At 41.4% G+C, this 13,725-nt stretch overlaps 2 protein-coding genes across 16 annotated transcripts; one reads left to right on the top strand and one right to left on the bottom strand.

The window, feature by feature from the left end:
• The first annotated feature begins 1,574 nt into the window (after window positions 1-1,574).
• Window positions 1,575-6,315, top strand: LOC115679232 (pentatricopeptide repeat-containing protein At5g48910-like). 15 transcript variants are annotated; one of them, XR_008816174.1, is made up of 6 exons: window positions 1,575-2,184; window positions 2,495-3,345; window positions 3,437-3,558; window positions 4,124-4,216; window positions 4,308-4,459; window positions 4,624-5,197. XR_008816174.1 is itself a non-coding variant. In XM_030602835.2 (3 exons), the coding sequence occupies exons 1-2, from the start codon at window positions 1,646-1,648 to the stop codon at window positions 3,342-3,344; spliced, it is 1,389 nt and encodes a 462-aa protein (XP_030458695.2). In that variant the 5' UTR covers window positions 1,575-1,645; the 3' UTR covers window position 3,345; window positions 3,437-3,580. The 15 variants fall into 15 exon arrangements, 1 of the variants encoding a protein (XP_030458695.2); XR_008816172.1 differs by lacking the exon at window positions 3,437-3,558 and adding an exon at window positions 3,850-3,910; XR_008816179.1 differs by lacking the exons at window positions 3,437-3,558; window positions 4,624-5,197 and adding exons at window positions 5,404-5,679; window positions 6,298-6,315 and having other exon boundaries at window positions 4,124-4,459.
• LOC115679233 (uncharacterized) lies at window positions 6,037-6,760 on the bottom strand. Its single transcript, XM_030602839.2, has one exon. The coding sequence runs from the start codon at window positions 6,718-6,720 to the stop codon at window positions 6,331-6,333; it is 390 nt and encodes a 129-aa protein (XP_030458699.2). The 5' UTR covers window positions 6,721-6,760; the 3' UTR covers window positions 6,037-6,330.
• Between the last annotated feature and the right edge of the window lie 6,965 nt (window positions 6,761-13,725).

A 13,725-nucleotide genomic window follows, 5' to 3' on the forward strand; every position in this document is an offset into this window, starting at 1 on the left:
CTCGTCGGACCGGGTCGTTACAGGACCGGACCGACCGGACCGGACCGACTATTTAATATATATTTTTGTTATTTTTTTCTTTAAAAAAATTAATAAAATGTGAACTAAACTCTAAGTGAACTTCATTATCATAAATTCATTGATAAAAAATAGTAAAATGTGAATTAAACCCTAAGTGAACTTCATTGACATAAATTTATTGACAAAAATTAGTAAAATATGAACCAAACCTTAAGTGTTTGACCAAAAAAACCCTAAACTCTAAGTAACCGGTTCCATTGGACGGACCGAGCAGGACCAGGGCCAGGTCCGTCGTCCGGTCCTAGAACCAACCGGTCCGGTCTGCGGTTCCTAAAATTGGGAACCGGTTCTCTCGGTTCGGTTCCCGGTTTCACCTTGGAACCGGACTGGACCGGGAACCGCTCACCCTTACTCCTTCTAGGCAAGTTAGACATTTTTGGGATTCATTTCCAAGTGACTTGCTTTGGTAGGATTTATATCTTTATTTTTTTTGAAAGGCAAATAGATGAAAAATTCCTCATTTGTTTACGATGGGTGTAAACACTTCCGGAGGAACCCTCAACGTGTCTCAACACAAGAAGTCAAGAGATTCGGGAGAATTGGTCAAGATCTTCTAGCTGAATGACACAGAGTCTCTTCGAGCCTGTTTGGTAACCGGCCAAATAGTGCCTGATTTGATTCTTTTGTTCCCGGGAACAAAAAAGGAACAGAAATCCGTTTGGTAAATTTTTTGTTCCCAAGCACAAATTTATTCCCAAAATCAATTCTGGAACATAATCAAAAAAAAAAAAAAGTTGATTCTTGATTCTGAGAACAAGAATCAGAAATAGAAGAGAAATTTTTTTTTTCTTTCCTGGCTGGTTCTTCTTCTCCTTCCTTGCCTATGGTCACCGGCCACAGGCTAAGGCCGGTGAGGGTGAGGGCGGCCCTCGCCGACCTCTTCCAACCCTCACCGGAGTCGGCGAGGGCCGCCCTTGTCGGATCTGACAAGGGCAGCGGCGAAGGTCCAACCCTTGCCAAGGCCGCGAGGGTCTAGCGCAGGCCGCGAGTGTCTAGCCTTCACCCTCACCGGCCATAGGCAAGGAAGGAGAAGAAGAAAAAAAGAAAAGAAAAAAAAGAAAAAAATATTAAAATATTTAATATATTATTAAAATATTATTAATAAAAAGAAATTTTGTGTAGTTAACAAACGCATTTCTGTTCTTTTTCTATTTCAGAAATAGAAATCTATTTTGGGCCGTTACCAAACGCTTTCAAATGCTGATAAATTATTTCCGGGAACAGAATAAAAAAATCATTTCTGAACAGAAATTATTTTCGGGAACAGATTGATTACCAAACACGCCCTTAGTATCCACTAACTCTTTGAATTGTCCGTTGAACCGAAACCCATTAGATATAATTATGAGTTGAGGAAGCTTACTAAGAAGATCCTATCTAAATGTCTTCGCATGAGGATGGTGACCCAAGATTTCAAGTAGTAACAAAGCATTGAGAAAAAAATTGAATTTTTATCTATTTGCTCCTTACTCGAGTTAGCAAAAGTCGTTCTTGAGGAGTACTGGGGAATTGGACACCAGATAATTCACGGCTGCGGATTTCATTCATTAGCTCGATTTATGTGATGAATTCCGGCCAAATCGCCGCCTTCCTCCGACGTTCGAGAACCACCATCCACCTCCTGCAGCTCCTCTCTCTGCTCCTCAAGACCGCCCTCTGCCGCGACTCGCACTTGGCCTCTCGGTTCATCCACCACGCGTGCTCGATCTCTCTCCCGCTCGCCGCGTCGGCTCTCGACCACTTGTCCCACGCTCCTTCGCGTTTCGGTTGGAACTCGATCGTGAGATCGTGTGCCAAGAACTCGAGCCCGGTGCGAGCGGTTGAGCTCTTCTCTCGAATGCGAAGAACCGGGATTGAGCCCGACAAATTCACGTACCCTTTTGTCGTTAAGGCTTGCGGCAAGTGTGGCAGGATTGGAGAAGGCAGGGGAGTGCATTCCTTGGCTCTGAAAGTGGGTCTTGGATCGGACTCGTATGTGGGGAACACCCTCGTTCGTATGTATGCTGCTTGCGGTGAGATTGGATTCGCGAGGCAGGTATTCGATGAAATGCGCACTAGGGACATTGCCTCTTGGAGCTCTATGATTGCGGGATATGTTGCTTGGTACGTTCTCGGCGATCTCTGATCATACTTGTGAGTGCGAGCTCAAACACCTTGTGGGGATGGATTAGCCTACATTTTCTGCTTATGCAGCGGGGGTCAGGGCCTTCTGATTTTTTGGGCATTGTGTGCCACTGTTCTTCTTTGCATGCTTCATATCGTCGAAAACTATGACCTATTTTGTGGATGGTCTACATTGTCTGTTTCTAGTCTGCTTTTGTTCTTGTTAATTTTCTTGGTTTGTGATATAGTTGCGGTCCACGTTATGGTTCTGATCGAAACATAGCTAAGTACTCATATTTGATTTTTCCAGCCGCTTTCCTTTGGATGCTTTTGAGATTTTCCGACGCATGAGACTGGCGAATGGAAAACCTAACTCTGTTACTTTCGTGAGCCTGCTCTCTGCCTGTTCTCATCTGGTCAATCTCCGAGCAGGGGAGTCCATCCATTCGTACATCATCCGGAATTGTATGTGTCTGGACGCAGCCCTCGGAACAGCTCTTCTTGAGATGTATTCCAAGAGTGGTCACATTGTGAAGGCTCTCCAAATCTTCTGGTCAATGGATGATACGAATTTGCAGTCTTGGACAATAATGGTTTCTTGCCTAGCAGACCATGGGAGGGGAGAAGATGTTATTTTTCTGTTCAACCAGATGGAACAAGCTGGGCCAAAACCAGATAGCATGTTGTTTTCTGGAATCTTGTCAGCTTGTGGCCACTTGGGTCTGGTTGATGAAGGTCGGAGATATTTTCAAATGATGGAGGAAGTATATGGTATCAGGCCTACAATGGAGCATTATGGATGCATGGTGGATTTGCTTGGAAGAGCTGGCTTGATTGACGAAGCTCATAGAATTATCGAGATGATGCCAATGGAGCCCAACTCAATAATTCTGAGGAGCTTCATTGGTGCTTGCAGAAACCATGGCCATTTTGTTAAGTTAGATGATGACCTGATGAAACTTCTTATTAAACTAGAACCTGACGCTGGCGCAAACTATGTGCTTGCTGCAAGCATGTCTTCCTTATCTAGTAGTTGGACTGATGCTGCTGAATTGTGGTTATCCATGAAAAGGAGGGGTTTAAAGAAAGCTCCAGGTTCTAGTTGGGTTGAGGTGAATGCCAGTTCTGTTAAAGGGATCAAAGAAGAAGCTGCTGGATGAGGTTAGACTTCAATATCAGGAATCTTTCATACTGTTTGTCTTCTCTCTTCTTGATCATGTTTTCTATAAACAATTAAACTGTCCTAATGTAGATCTTGGAGTGGAGGAACCTAACGTGTATCCTGTAAAGAACGCTTTGACTTGGCAAGTTATATGATCCTTGAAAAAAGTGATACTCAAATGTATTGTGATTGAAATTCTGCATTTGCTAATGGTGAAGATTATACTGAGGCAAATGATCATCTCATGTTCATCTGGACTTTCTTTGATGCAGTCTGGAATAGCTTCCCTTGCACGAGCACTATTACACGTTGAAAGATGGTTAGAATTGTTTCATTGGTAATTGGGCATCTACTTTAGGAAATGATTTTTAGATTGCTCTTCTGTGCTTGGATTTACTAAGTTCGCGAAGTAACGAGTAGGAGATAATGAAGCTACTACTTGTGTCCAGAGAATTAGAAATCTGATGGCAGCATATTTTTGTCAACTGTGCTTTTGAAAATAGGTTTCTCAAGAATAAGATATCAGTAATGAAGATAAATCTGCGTACCTTGGCCTTGCGACTGGTAAGCACCTAAGTTTATTCTAAAATGAAACCCACGAGCCTTTATCAGAAGGATGGATTCTTTCGGTCGAAGTTGGTGGGCATGCACAATTTTTATTTCCCTCCTTTTGCAGCCCTTACATGCAATGTTTCCTTTCAAACCAGTTCTATTGATCTGGCTTGAGAAAAGAATGAAACTGCACTAGGACACTGTTTTAAATTGTTCATGACGCAGGTGCTTCTTTGACTGGCAAACTTCTCATACTCGTCGGCTTGAACGATGGTTGTTTGATTGTCTCCGAAAGAACGGTTTCGGAAGATCCTTCAGGTGCAACAAGATTCTTTATGCACATGTAATTTATGATTTGCATTGCCCTGGAATTCCCTCTTGTGGACAAGAATGTGGCTGTATCTTGCAGATTTCTGCGGATCTAGGGGTAACTTTCTTTTATAGGTGGTCTATGCGATAAGATTCACCATTTCAACACCAAGCAGCACAATAGTGGTCCGGGTTGAAGAAGGGACCTCAGTGAAGCTGGATCTTCAGTCACGTGCCTACACATGGTAAGAGGTAAATCTCTCACTAGGCGACTTATGTGACAGTGCTGAGTCAGTCTTTAACATAACGGGACAAAAGTCGGAAGAACACAGGCTCAATTATTTTTTCCTCCTACCAGAAAAAGGACACAACCCCTGCTAAATAAATAAAACAGGTGCCCACTTCCCATTGTCTAGTGTGTAGTGCCTACCCAGAATTCATTCATCCCTTCACCATCAACCCTCCCAGGTAGACTCATGGCTTGGGCCACCCGATCCAGCATTGCAGGTTTCAACTTATCAGATCAGTGGTTCCTCACAGCAGCCACCATAGTCGTCGGTGGAATCTTGGGTTACGTAGTTTACGATGCGGTCATGGCCACAGCCTCCGAGCTACTGCAGCGTTTACTGGTGATTTCCCCTTTGCTTCTGGTTATCACGGTCCACTGGCTCTCAGCAGGCAGCCACCTGAGCTTGCCACTGCCAGGGTCCGAGCCTGGGGCCATCCATCGAGCCGGAGGCTCGCCTTGGGGCGTAGCTTTAGTTCTCCTGCTTCTTTTATTTCTCATAACCTACCAACCTTCCCTGCATGGTCTCATCTTTTAATGTACTAAACCAACTCTCTAAGCTCTTGAGCGTAGGACGAGTTGGTATATTAATTAGTCAAGGAGCTCATGAGACTCTGCTATGCTAGGATATGCATGTATTAGCAGAAGAAGTGTGTGCGTATTTTAGCTTAATAAGAACCTGGTCTGATGTTTGTTTTTGTTGACGGATGGTGTTCTCATGTGCAAAGTGAAATGTTAAGCAGAAGAGAATATGGATTCCGGAAATGTTGGAGAATCTCTCTCTCTCTCTCTCTCTCTCTCTCTCTCTCTCTCTCTCTCTCTCACGCACGCACGCACGCACAGTCAAACACACAGATTGGAGGTGGGATTAGGATGTAGTCCCTGATGGTTATATTTTTCTTTTGGCCAGGAAAAGATGGCTATATTGAACGTTGATAGTTTGCTTCAATTCATAATCAAGTTATAGAGTTGGTAAATGCAAGTAACCCATCACGTTAAAGACAGACCAACATTGCAGAGCAGTTGAAGTTGAATCTATGAAGTCCAACTTGTAGTATTGGAAGAATAGGCAGACACATATTTTTCCACTTCTTTCTTCTGGTCTGAGCTTCGTATGCAGGGCCGTGGGCCTGCTAAAGTGACCGATGACTCACGTGCACTGCAATAAGATACTGACATTTGAAGGGTACTGCTTCTGCTCTATTACCCCCCAATGTAATGTCGCCTTTCCTGTATTGTCTTGACTTTTCTTTGATGGCAGCTTATGACATTGATATATTCCCTCTATTTCTTCTTTTTTATTCCCCTGAAATTAATGTTAATCTTTCTGAGTCTACAGATTCCTACTGTAGATTACGTTCCTCTTTCCAATTCCCAGGATTCGATCCCGGGTCGCGTCCCTTACATTGGATATAGTTTGGAAATAATTTTGGTAACACCCCTAACAAAAGAGGTGTGTCAAAGCTAGATGCATCGACGCATCGACGCACAACGTTTCGTGGTTATCCGACTAAAGACGCTCAATACCGGTCTGTATCATGAGGAAATTTTGCTTCTTGATCAACGAAGTTTTTAACTTTCAAGGTCATTTGTATTCATCAAGATCCATCTAAAATTAGAGATGAAAAGTTGAAATATATGATTTCAGGACCAAGTAGTCCCTGTTATGAGCACAATAAATCTGATTTAGTAAAGCGACTCAATATCATCTTGAACAAAAACAGTGGAAAGATCGGAGTTCAATTTATACATATATGCATAGTATACATACATCAAATCTGATCAGTTCCATCAACTTCTTCAGGTAGCTAACAATGTAACACATCTAATTTATGCCTCATGATCGTCTAGTCACCAAGGGAAACCATCGCTCGTGGAAAGAAGACTGACGTGAGATCATGAAGAGGAGAAACACGAGGAGGAGAGCGACACCCCACGGCGATCCCCCGGCCCGGTGAAATGACTCCTTCTCCGGCAGAGAAACTATCAGCGGGACCCGGCGCCAGTCTTCGGCCGATAAGAAGTGGACGACCAGGAGGAGGACGAGAGGGCAAAGCATGAGGAATAGCTTCACCTGAGTGACCAAGTCCTCGACCATGTACTCATAGTTGACGTACCACGAGAAACCCAGTACGAGGAAGAGGACGAGGACGAAGAAGCACAGGTGGAGAGGGAAAGAGAAGTGATCTAATAAGTAAGAGAAATTGTTGCGGTAATAACGAGCCATCCCTAGAGAGAGAGAGTATCTTGAATAAAGAAATGGGTGTGCTGATGAAGCTTTTATATGAGCAGCATGACGAGAGATTAAAAGAAAGTTTCTAGTGACTAAAGTATTCTTTCTAGAATGAACTGGGGTCTTTCTTAAAACGATTCCGCTAGATGCATAACATCTTTTTCTTCTTCTTTTTTCCTGAACAAAAAGTAGATGATGATGTAGCATGAGCTACGTACACCACATCTCTCACTAATTTTTTTGGTTAGAACAAGTAAGTCGTTGTCCAGCTCGAGATATTATATGGGGTTTACTTTGTTCAATTTAGCAGAATAAGTAAATTGACTTTGGTTTTGGGCGCATGGTATATGCTTAGGAGGGAGGCATGAGAATTTCGCAAAGTGGGAGAGTTCATAGGTGTAAAAAGGTTCGGACCGCTAAGGGAACACCACGTAACACCGACCATGGACCAGAGAATGAGAATCCATATGGAAAAGCTAGGGCTTTTTGGCTTCTGAAAATCAAAAGAGGAAATAATTGATGGGGGTCCTTTTCACCTTGCATCGTCTTTGCTTCTTCTTTTAATGGCTTTGGAGTCCAAAGGGATATGATCATATAATCCTTTTCGGTCCTCAAAGTACGTGAACTAGTGCTTTTTCGTTTCTCTTTGCTGTAAAAACTTGGTGGTAATTAGCTATTTTTCTGCTAGTGGATTGATCTAAGGTTTGCTTTATGTGAGGATGCACCAAATTACTTGTCTTCTTCTTGAAGTTTTTTGCCGACCCCCTTCAGAGAATATGCCACTTAAAGAAGAACAAAAGGTTGACACCACATGAGTAACTTTGAATTCCCACGGTCATATCTCTCTCTCTCTCTCTCTCTCTCTCTAGCAGATAGGACTCCTGCATCAATGAGCTTTAACTTGGCTAACTTTATTGCTTTTATAACTATGAATTGCTCTTTGCCTAGATGCCCTTATTCATGATACCATGGCCTTGCCTAGATGCCCTTATTCATGATACCATGGCCTAAAAGCCCCAAACTGCTAATGTAAATACATTCTTTTTATACACACCCTAAAGCAAGCTTTTGCGAGCTAGAGGATATGACACGCGAATATGCCGTAAGCTGAAGTTCGATTGGATTCTTTTCGTACGGTGACTACACGTTTCAAGAGAGAGATGATTAAGGAGAGACTCGATCGGACTTAGCTGGCCAATTGCTGGGTCACAATGGGAATTAAGGAATGCCCAACAGATCTTGGGAGGACGACAGTGGATTAATGATTGGCCCACGTTATAATCAAGTCAACATGAGCCTATCTTAATCACACACACGAGCTTAGCCCTTTTAAGGATAAGATTAGCGATGATGTGGCACCTGTATTATCATGTAACGGATTTAAAAGCACATTCATTGCACTAAGAACAGAATGATTATCGAAGTACATGGGTGTGAGCTCCTGTCTGAGAGGCTTCAAGAAAATGCGCACGGATTTGAATGGGATTATGAGGCAGCAACTGGCTCCACTGCCAGCGGATAGTCAAGCATGGTTATAGATGTGAATGGAGGAGGGGGGTCACAGGAGATCAGATGGGTCGCCGCATTGCAGCTTTGGTTTGGTCCGCCGGACAAGTCTTGCAAGTAAAATTAAACATGGGTCTACATCTTCTTCTGTACAGATTATAAAGTTGGTTCATAATCACGACATCTCCGGCTCTCGTCAAGATCGAAGTATATGAGGAACTGGGAGAAATGAGAATGTTCATCATAGTGAAAATGTGGGGAATTGGATTTAGGCTGCATTTGGTTCAGCTTTCTCAATGAGCTTTAGGGAAATGCAAAGCAGTTTAGCCTAAAGGGCTTTAGGGAAATGCAAAGATTTGTTTGGTAAAATGTCCTTTGAGAAGCAGCTTTGAGAGAAATGCCGTTTGATAGAAAACACATTTGCAAAGCCCATATGGGTGATTAATTTAAGTTTTTTAATTTTTATGTGTTTAAAATTGAAAAAAAATAATTTCTGCAACTTTCTTAATTTAAATTTTGACAATAATGTTAAAGTTATAGCGGAAACAATTTTATTAAAAAAATAAAATTTCTTTTTTTATAGAAAAAATCAAATGGAAAAAATTCACGTCAAAGTGGTCACTTTCTCAATTAAAAAAACAATACTTTCATTATAATAAATGTGGTAACATATGCCCTGAGGATAGAAATTCATTATCCTTAAAAATTACAAACATCATTAAATATTTTTTAAACTTATAGCTGTTTAATGACATAAACGTGCCATGCCAGGCATCATTTGAAGCACTACCCTCATTTAAATCATCGGCAATTTGTGTACCTTACTTTGGCGAGCAAGTTCCAATTCATATGAAGTTATGACGGAATAAAGAAATTACGGGGATTTGTATTAGATTAGCCAATTTTCATTGAGTAGGCAAAGAACCAAACTTCTCCAGTCTTACGTTTGTATACATCATGGCACTGCTTTGCCAGAAGAAACGATCTCTGTAGCTGAACCAAAATTAAAATGAATTGCAGATGCCTCTCAAGTCATCATCTTAAACGATCCTTACCCAACCAACCAAAATAATAGACATGAACCAAAATAAGCTTTCATTCTGCGTTATCACAAGAAGAGCAAAATGTACAATCGTTTTCAGTGACTTCTCAACATATTACAATCGTTAACTATGGACAAGAAAAAATGATAAATTTATCTTTGCAGCTGCCCTAAAAGGAAGGCAAGAATTCTTTGCTTGCTGCTTCTTGTTGGCCTGTTATCATGAACAAACAAAAACCCATTCACGATGACGAAAGTGGAGTAGCTCGTGCATCGAATTCAAGAACGTCTCTGTAAGGAAAAATAAAGCAGCTGTATCGTGCGCTGCAACTTTTGGAGAGATCAACTTGAATCTCAAGCCCATGTTCAGATGACGATAGTTTATCATTGCCGGCAATCAACTAGAGACTTCACTGGAGTTCCTCTTGCCCGGGCCTTGTAAATCATCACAGTTAGGCTGCTCACAAAGGCACTCTAGAGGATTTGCGTAGAAGTAATCCTCCTCCTTGGGTTTATCGACAATAACTCTACGATGACTTGGCTGTGCCATCTTCTTCTCATGTGCCAAATGTACATCAACTTCAAAATTATTCTGTGAAAGTGTCCCAATCTGATGCAAATCCAGAATTTCCACAAGCCTTTTACAATCTAATGGAACAATTCTCTTAAATCCAAGATACCTGCAGAAAAATGTCACTATTTGCACACAACCTTTTGAAGGAAAATGGGATAGGCCTAATTAATTTGACTAGTTCTTCCAAGGGAAATAATGGAAGAGCATCAATCAAGTTAACACACAAATAACAATCTCAAAGGACCTAAGATACAATCGCAATCGACATCAACCAATCAGTTAACTTCCCCCTCCTCACATTCAATTGGGACAGATCCACCGCAATCAACAATTGACCATTCGTGATCTCTCACAGTGTCTACTCAAAACAGGACAAACAAAAATAAATTCTTCATCGCAATACATAAAATCATCCTATGCAAGTCCAATTCTTGAAACCACAACCAAAAAGTCCAGTCCAACTCCGACAACAAAAAAAGCGAAGAACCAGCAACCCATCACACCAAATACTTGCAGCCGAGCCAAACAACAGTGCTGATCCAGTGGTATAAGCCACATGCAGGTCGAAATTTCCAACAATCACTTAGTCCAAGCACAAAATCAAGAGGGCACAATCAGCAACACCCAAAAGCAAGCAAAATAACCCCAAAAAAAGGCGAAAAAGAAAATCCAAAACGAGGTGAAGGAGAGATTGAACCTGTAGATGAGCAGACACGAGGGAGAGACCGAGCGAAGAAGCGCGGTCGCTCGGTTGAGCGAGCGCCGTTGAGCGAGACAACATATGCGAGGGAGAGGAAGCAGACACCAAGGTTTGGAGCAGACGCGAGAAGAGACGCCAGGGGTTGCAGGGAGGAAATTAGGTTTTGTTTTTTTAAAAGGGGTAAATTTGGATTTCTAATGAGTGTTTGAGGGCAAAAAAAAGAACTTGACAAAATTTCATTAATAAAGGGTCCAGCATTCCGAAAATGCTGAAAGCTCAATACTTTTAGGGCCCGTTTGGTTCAACTTTGAAAATGCTACTTGAGGGAATGCAAATACTTTTGGGTGAAAGTCCATTGGGGAAATGTAAATGGTGTTTGGTAAAAATATTTTGTAAAGCTACTTTGGCCAAAATATTGTGTTTGGTGAATTTTATTTTGCAAATGGACTTTGAGAATTATTTTATTTATTAAAAAAAAAAAAACAAAACCTACCATCGCGGAGCTCTGGGCCGTGCGTTGCCTGGCGTGCCCGTCGGCTGGGCGAGTCTGGGGCGGCCCGTTGCGAGGTGAGGCGACCCGAGCGACGAGGTCGCGGACCGCCGCCCGCCGAGTCGCGCGACCCGGGCGACGGTGACCTCGGCGGGGTCGCGCGACCTCGGGCGGCGGCGGCCTGAGGTCGCGCGACCCGGCGTCGCCCGAGGTCACGCGACCCGGGCGCGCCGCCTGGATGTCCCGTGACCCTCGCAGAGGGTCGCTCCGGCCTCTTCTCGACCCGATCCAGGCCACCCTCGTACGCCGCCCCTCGCCGACCACCTGTGAAGAACAACTTGAACAGAAAAAAAAAGGCAAATAAGCTAAAATAACTAAGGGTAGTTTGGGGATAAAAATTTTGGTTTAACATTTGGCCAATGCTAGGCCAAATACTGAACCAAACAATCCAGCATTTTGGGAAGGGGCTTTGAGCCCCGAAAGTCATTTCCCAAAGCTGAACAAAACACCCCCTTAATAGGGATCAACATTGAGCTTTCAACCTTCCCAAGGCCAGCTTTCACCCCAAGGCCCCTTGGGGAATGATCGCCAAATACCCCAAATTTTCCCCAAGGGGCTTTCAGGTCCCAAAGGGCTTTCAAAATGCTGAACCAAACGCACCTTTAGAGAATGGCTGTTGCGAAGCAATGCAAACTGCCAAGTTATCTAGACTCTTGTGTTAAAAAATAGTAGGCCGAACCAAAAACTAGAGTCAAGGATAGAAAGCGCGCATAAATGGAGATGATCGAGTTATATAGGGATGCTGCTTCCGAGGCTGTTGGCTCTCCTGCATGCATGGTTGATGATTAAGGAATAATAAAAATATATCTATTTTTTTTTTCGATGACCACTTACATATCTCTATTTTTGTAAATACCATTCACATATTTCTAAACAAAATACCACGTTGAAAAGACCAAATTGCACTCCCTAGAATTCATTTTAGCATCTTGCTTAGAATTTGGGTGGTTTTCGACTTTAGCTGATTTGGCGTGGTTTGCTAGGGTTTTTAAATTTAGGTTTGGGGATTGATGTCTTTTCGAAATAAAATGACATTTTCGTTAGTAGTAAGACAATGATAATTGATGAAAATGTGCAAAATTATCGCAAAAGGTAAAAGTCAAGTATGTATTTGGTATTTTTGAAAATCTAAATTATGTAAATTGTTATCGGATGAAATGGAAATTATGCTTTCTTATATGTTGTCTCTCAATTTAAATCCATCGAATTCGGGCTTGAATTTAAGGCAACCGACTGTTTTGTACTCTATTCTCCTTTTGTTTTCTCCCTTTCGCTTCCTCGGCTCATGTAAAGATTGACGAAAGTCTAAGATATGTAAACTATATTGACATAAAATTCTTACACTTGCGAAAAGGGGGAAGGTGCAAAATAGAATTTGAGACTACTTTCCGAAATTGTAAGTAAGTTGAGAACAGTTGGAGTTACTAGAAAACTTGATGAATAAATTTTGCATCTAGGCAAGTTGAAGCCATGACTGTTCAATATCAATAATGTGAGCAGGTGAATGGTTATCTTATGCCATAAAATACGTACTACATTAATAAGACACAAATGCGGATGTTGTGAGGTCGTTATCTGTGTACGCAGGTCATATTCAAATTCGTGAATTTTTATCCACCGGCGAGTCAACTTGAACATTGATGTTCCTAATAGATTTTTCTCGATCATCAGGAAATATTAGACACCATTGTCATATGAAGAGGCGGCTATGCAGAGTTAGGCAGGGCCACACCTACCCAATTTTTCGATTACTACACATTCGGCAGCTCATGCATTCCATTAAGCAATTGGCGTTTTTTGTCTTTAGGCACACAAGCACAGATGGCTACCAAATTGTGGTGATATACCAAGATGCTTCATCGTAATTGGATATATATATATATACCATAAATGCCTAGGATCTGGGGTTATAAATAGATAAGGATATTAATTTAGAAGATAAGACCAGTTAATCTGTACGTTTTCGTTTATTAGAAAGGAAGATGGGAGATTGTAATAAAAAGATAAAAGCAACAATGACGTATGTAATTTTTAATTGACATTCTAGATATTCAAAATATTCAATATATTGAGAGAATAAGTAAAGGATCTCAGATATGTCTCTAGATCTAGCAACGGCAAAAATATATTCTAATATGAAAGTGCAAATTTCTACACAGAAAATTATTAAATAAATAAAATTAAATAAAAGCATGAGCATTATAAATAATAAAGAGACTGGAAGCGATATATAACAATTGCAGAGAATTGCTTTTAAGTAGAGTACAAACCATCCACAGGCGGTTCAACCTGCCGTTTGTGGGGTATGTAAACGTAGATGTAAGGAAGAAATTAAAAGAGATAACTGTTATTCAAACAATATGGAAAGATTACAATAACAGTATTGAAAGGTTACAGAATGTAGATATTGAAGTACAGGTGCAGCAGTAAGAAAATTTCTTTGGTAGAAATTCTCCCGTTACTCAAACTATTTGGTAGTCTAGAACGATAAGATTTTCCACACTTATAAAAACTAGAAAAGCTTTTGAAAGATGTTGAAAGTATGGGACAAGATCTTTACAGGGATCAGAAACTTACTAGGTATGGAAAGTTATAGAAAGGTTTTGAGATGAATGATCTCTTATTCT

This window comes from Syzygium oleosum, unplaced genomic scaffold (genome assembly GCF_021117445.2).
Source record: "Syzygium oleosum isolate NSW1041296 unplaced genomic scaffold, Sole_v2.1 Sole_v2.03, whole genome shotgun sequence".
Taxonomy (NCBI): Eukaryota; Viridiplantae; Streptophyta; class Magnoliopsida; order Myrtales; family Myrtaceae; genus Syzygium; species Syzygium oleosum.

What these genes read in the sequence shown, in the direction of transcription:
- LOC115679232 (XM_030602835.2), top strand. Translation starts at nt 1,646, where the DNA reads ATGAATTCCGGCCAAATCGCCGCCTTCCTCCGACGTTCGAGAACCACC. An exon ending in ATTGCGGGATATGTTGCTTG is followed by an intron (nt 2,185 to 2,494) that starts GTACGTTCTCGG and finishes TGATTTTTCCAG; the next exon opens with CCGCTTTCCTTTGGATGCTT.
- LOC115679233 (XM_030602839.2), bottom strand. Translation starts at nt 6,720, where the DNA reads ATGGCTCGTTATTACCGCAACAATTTCTCTTACTTATTAGATCACTTC.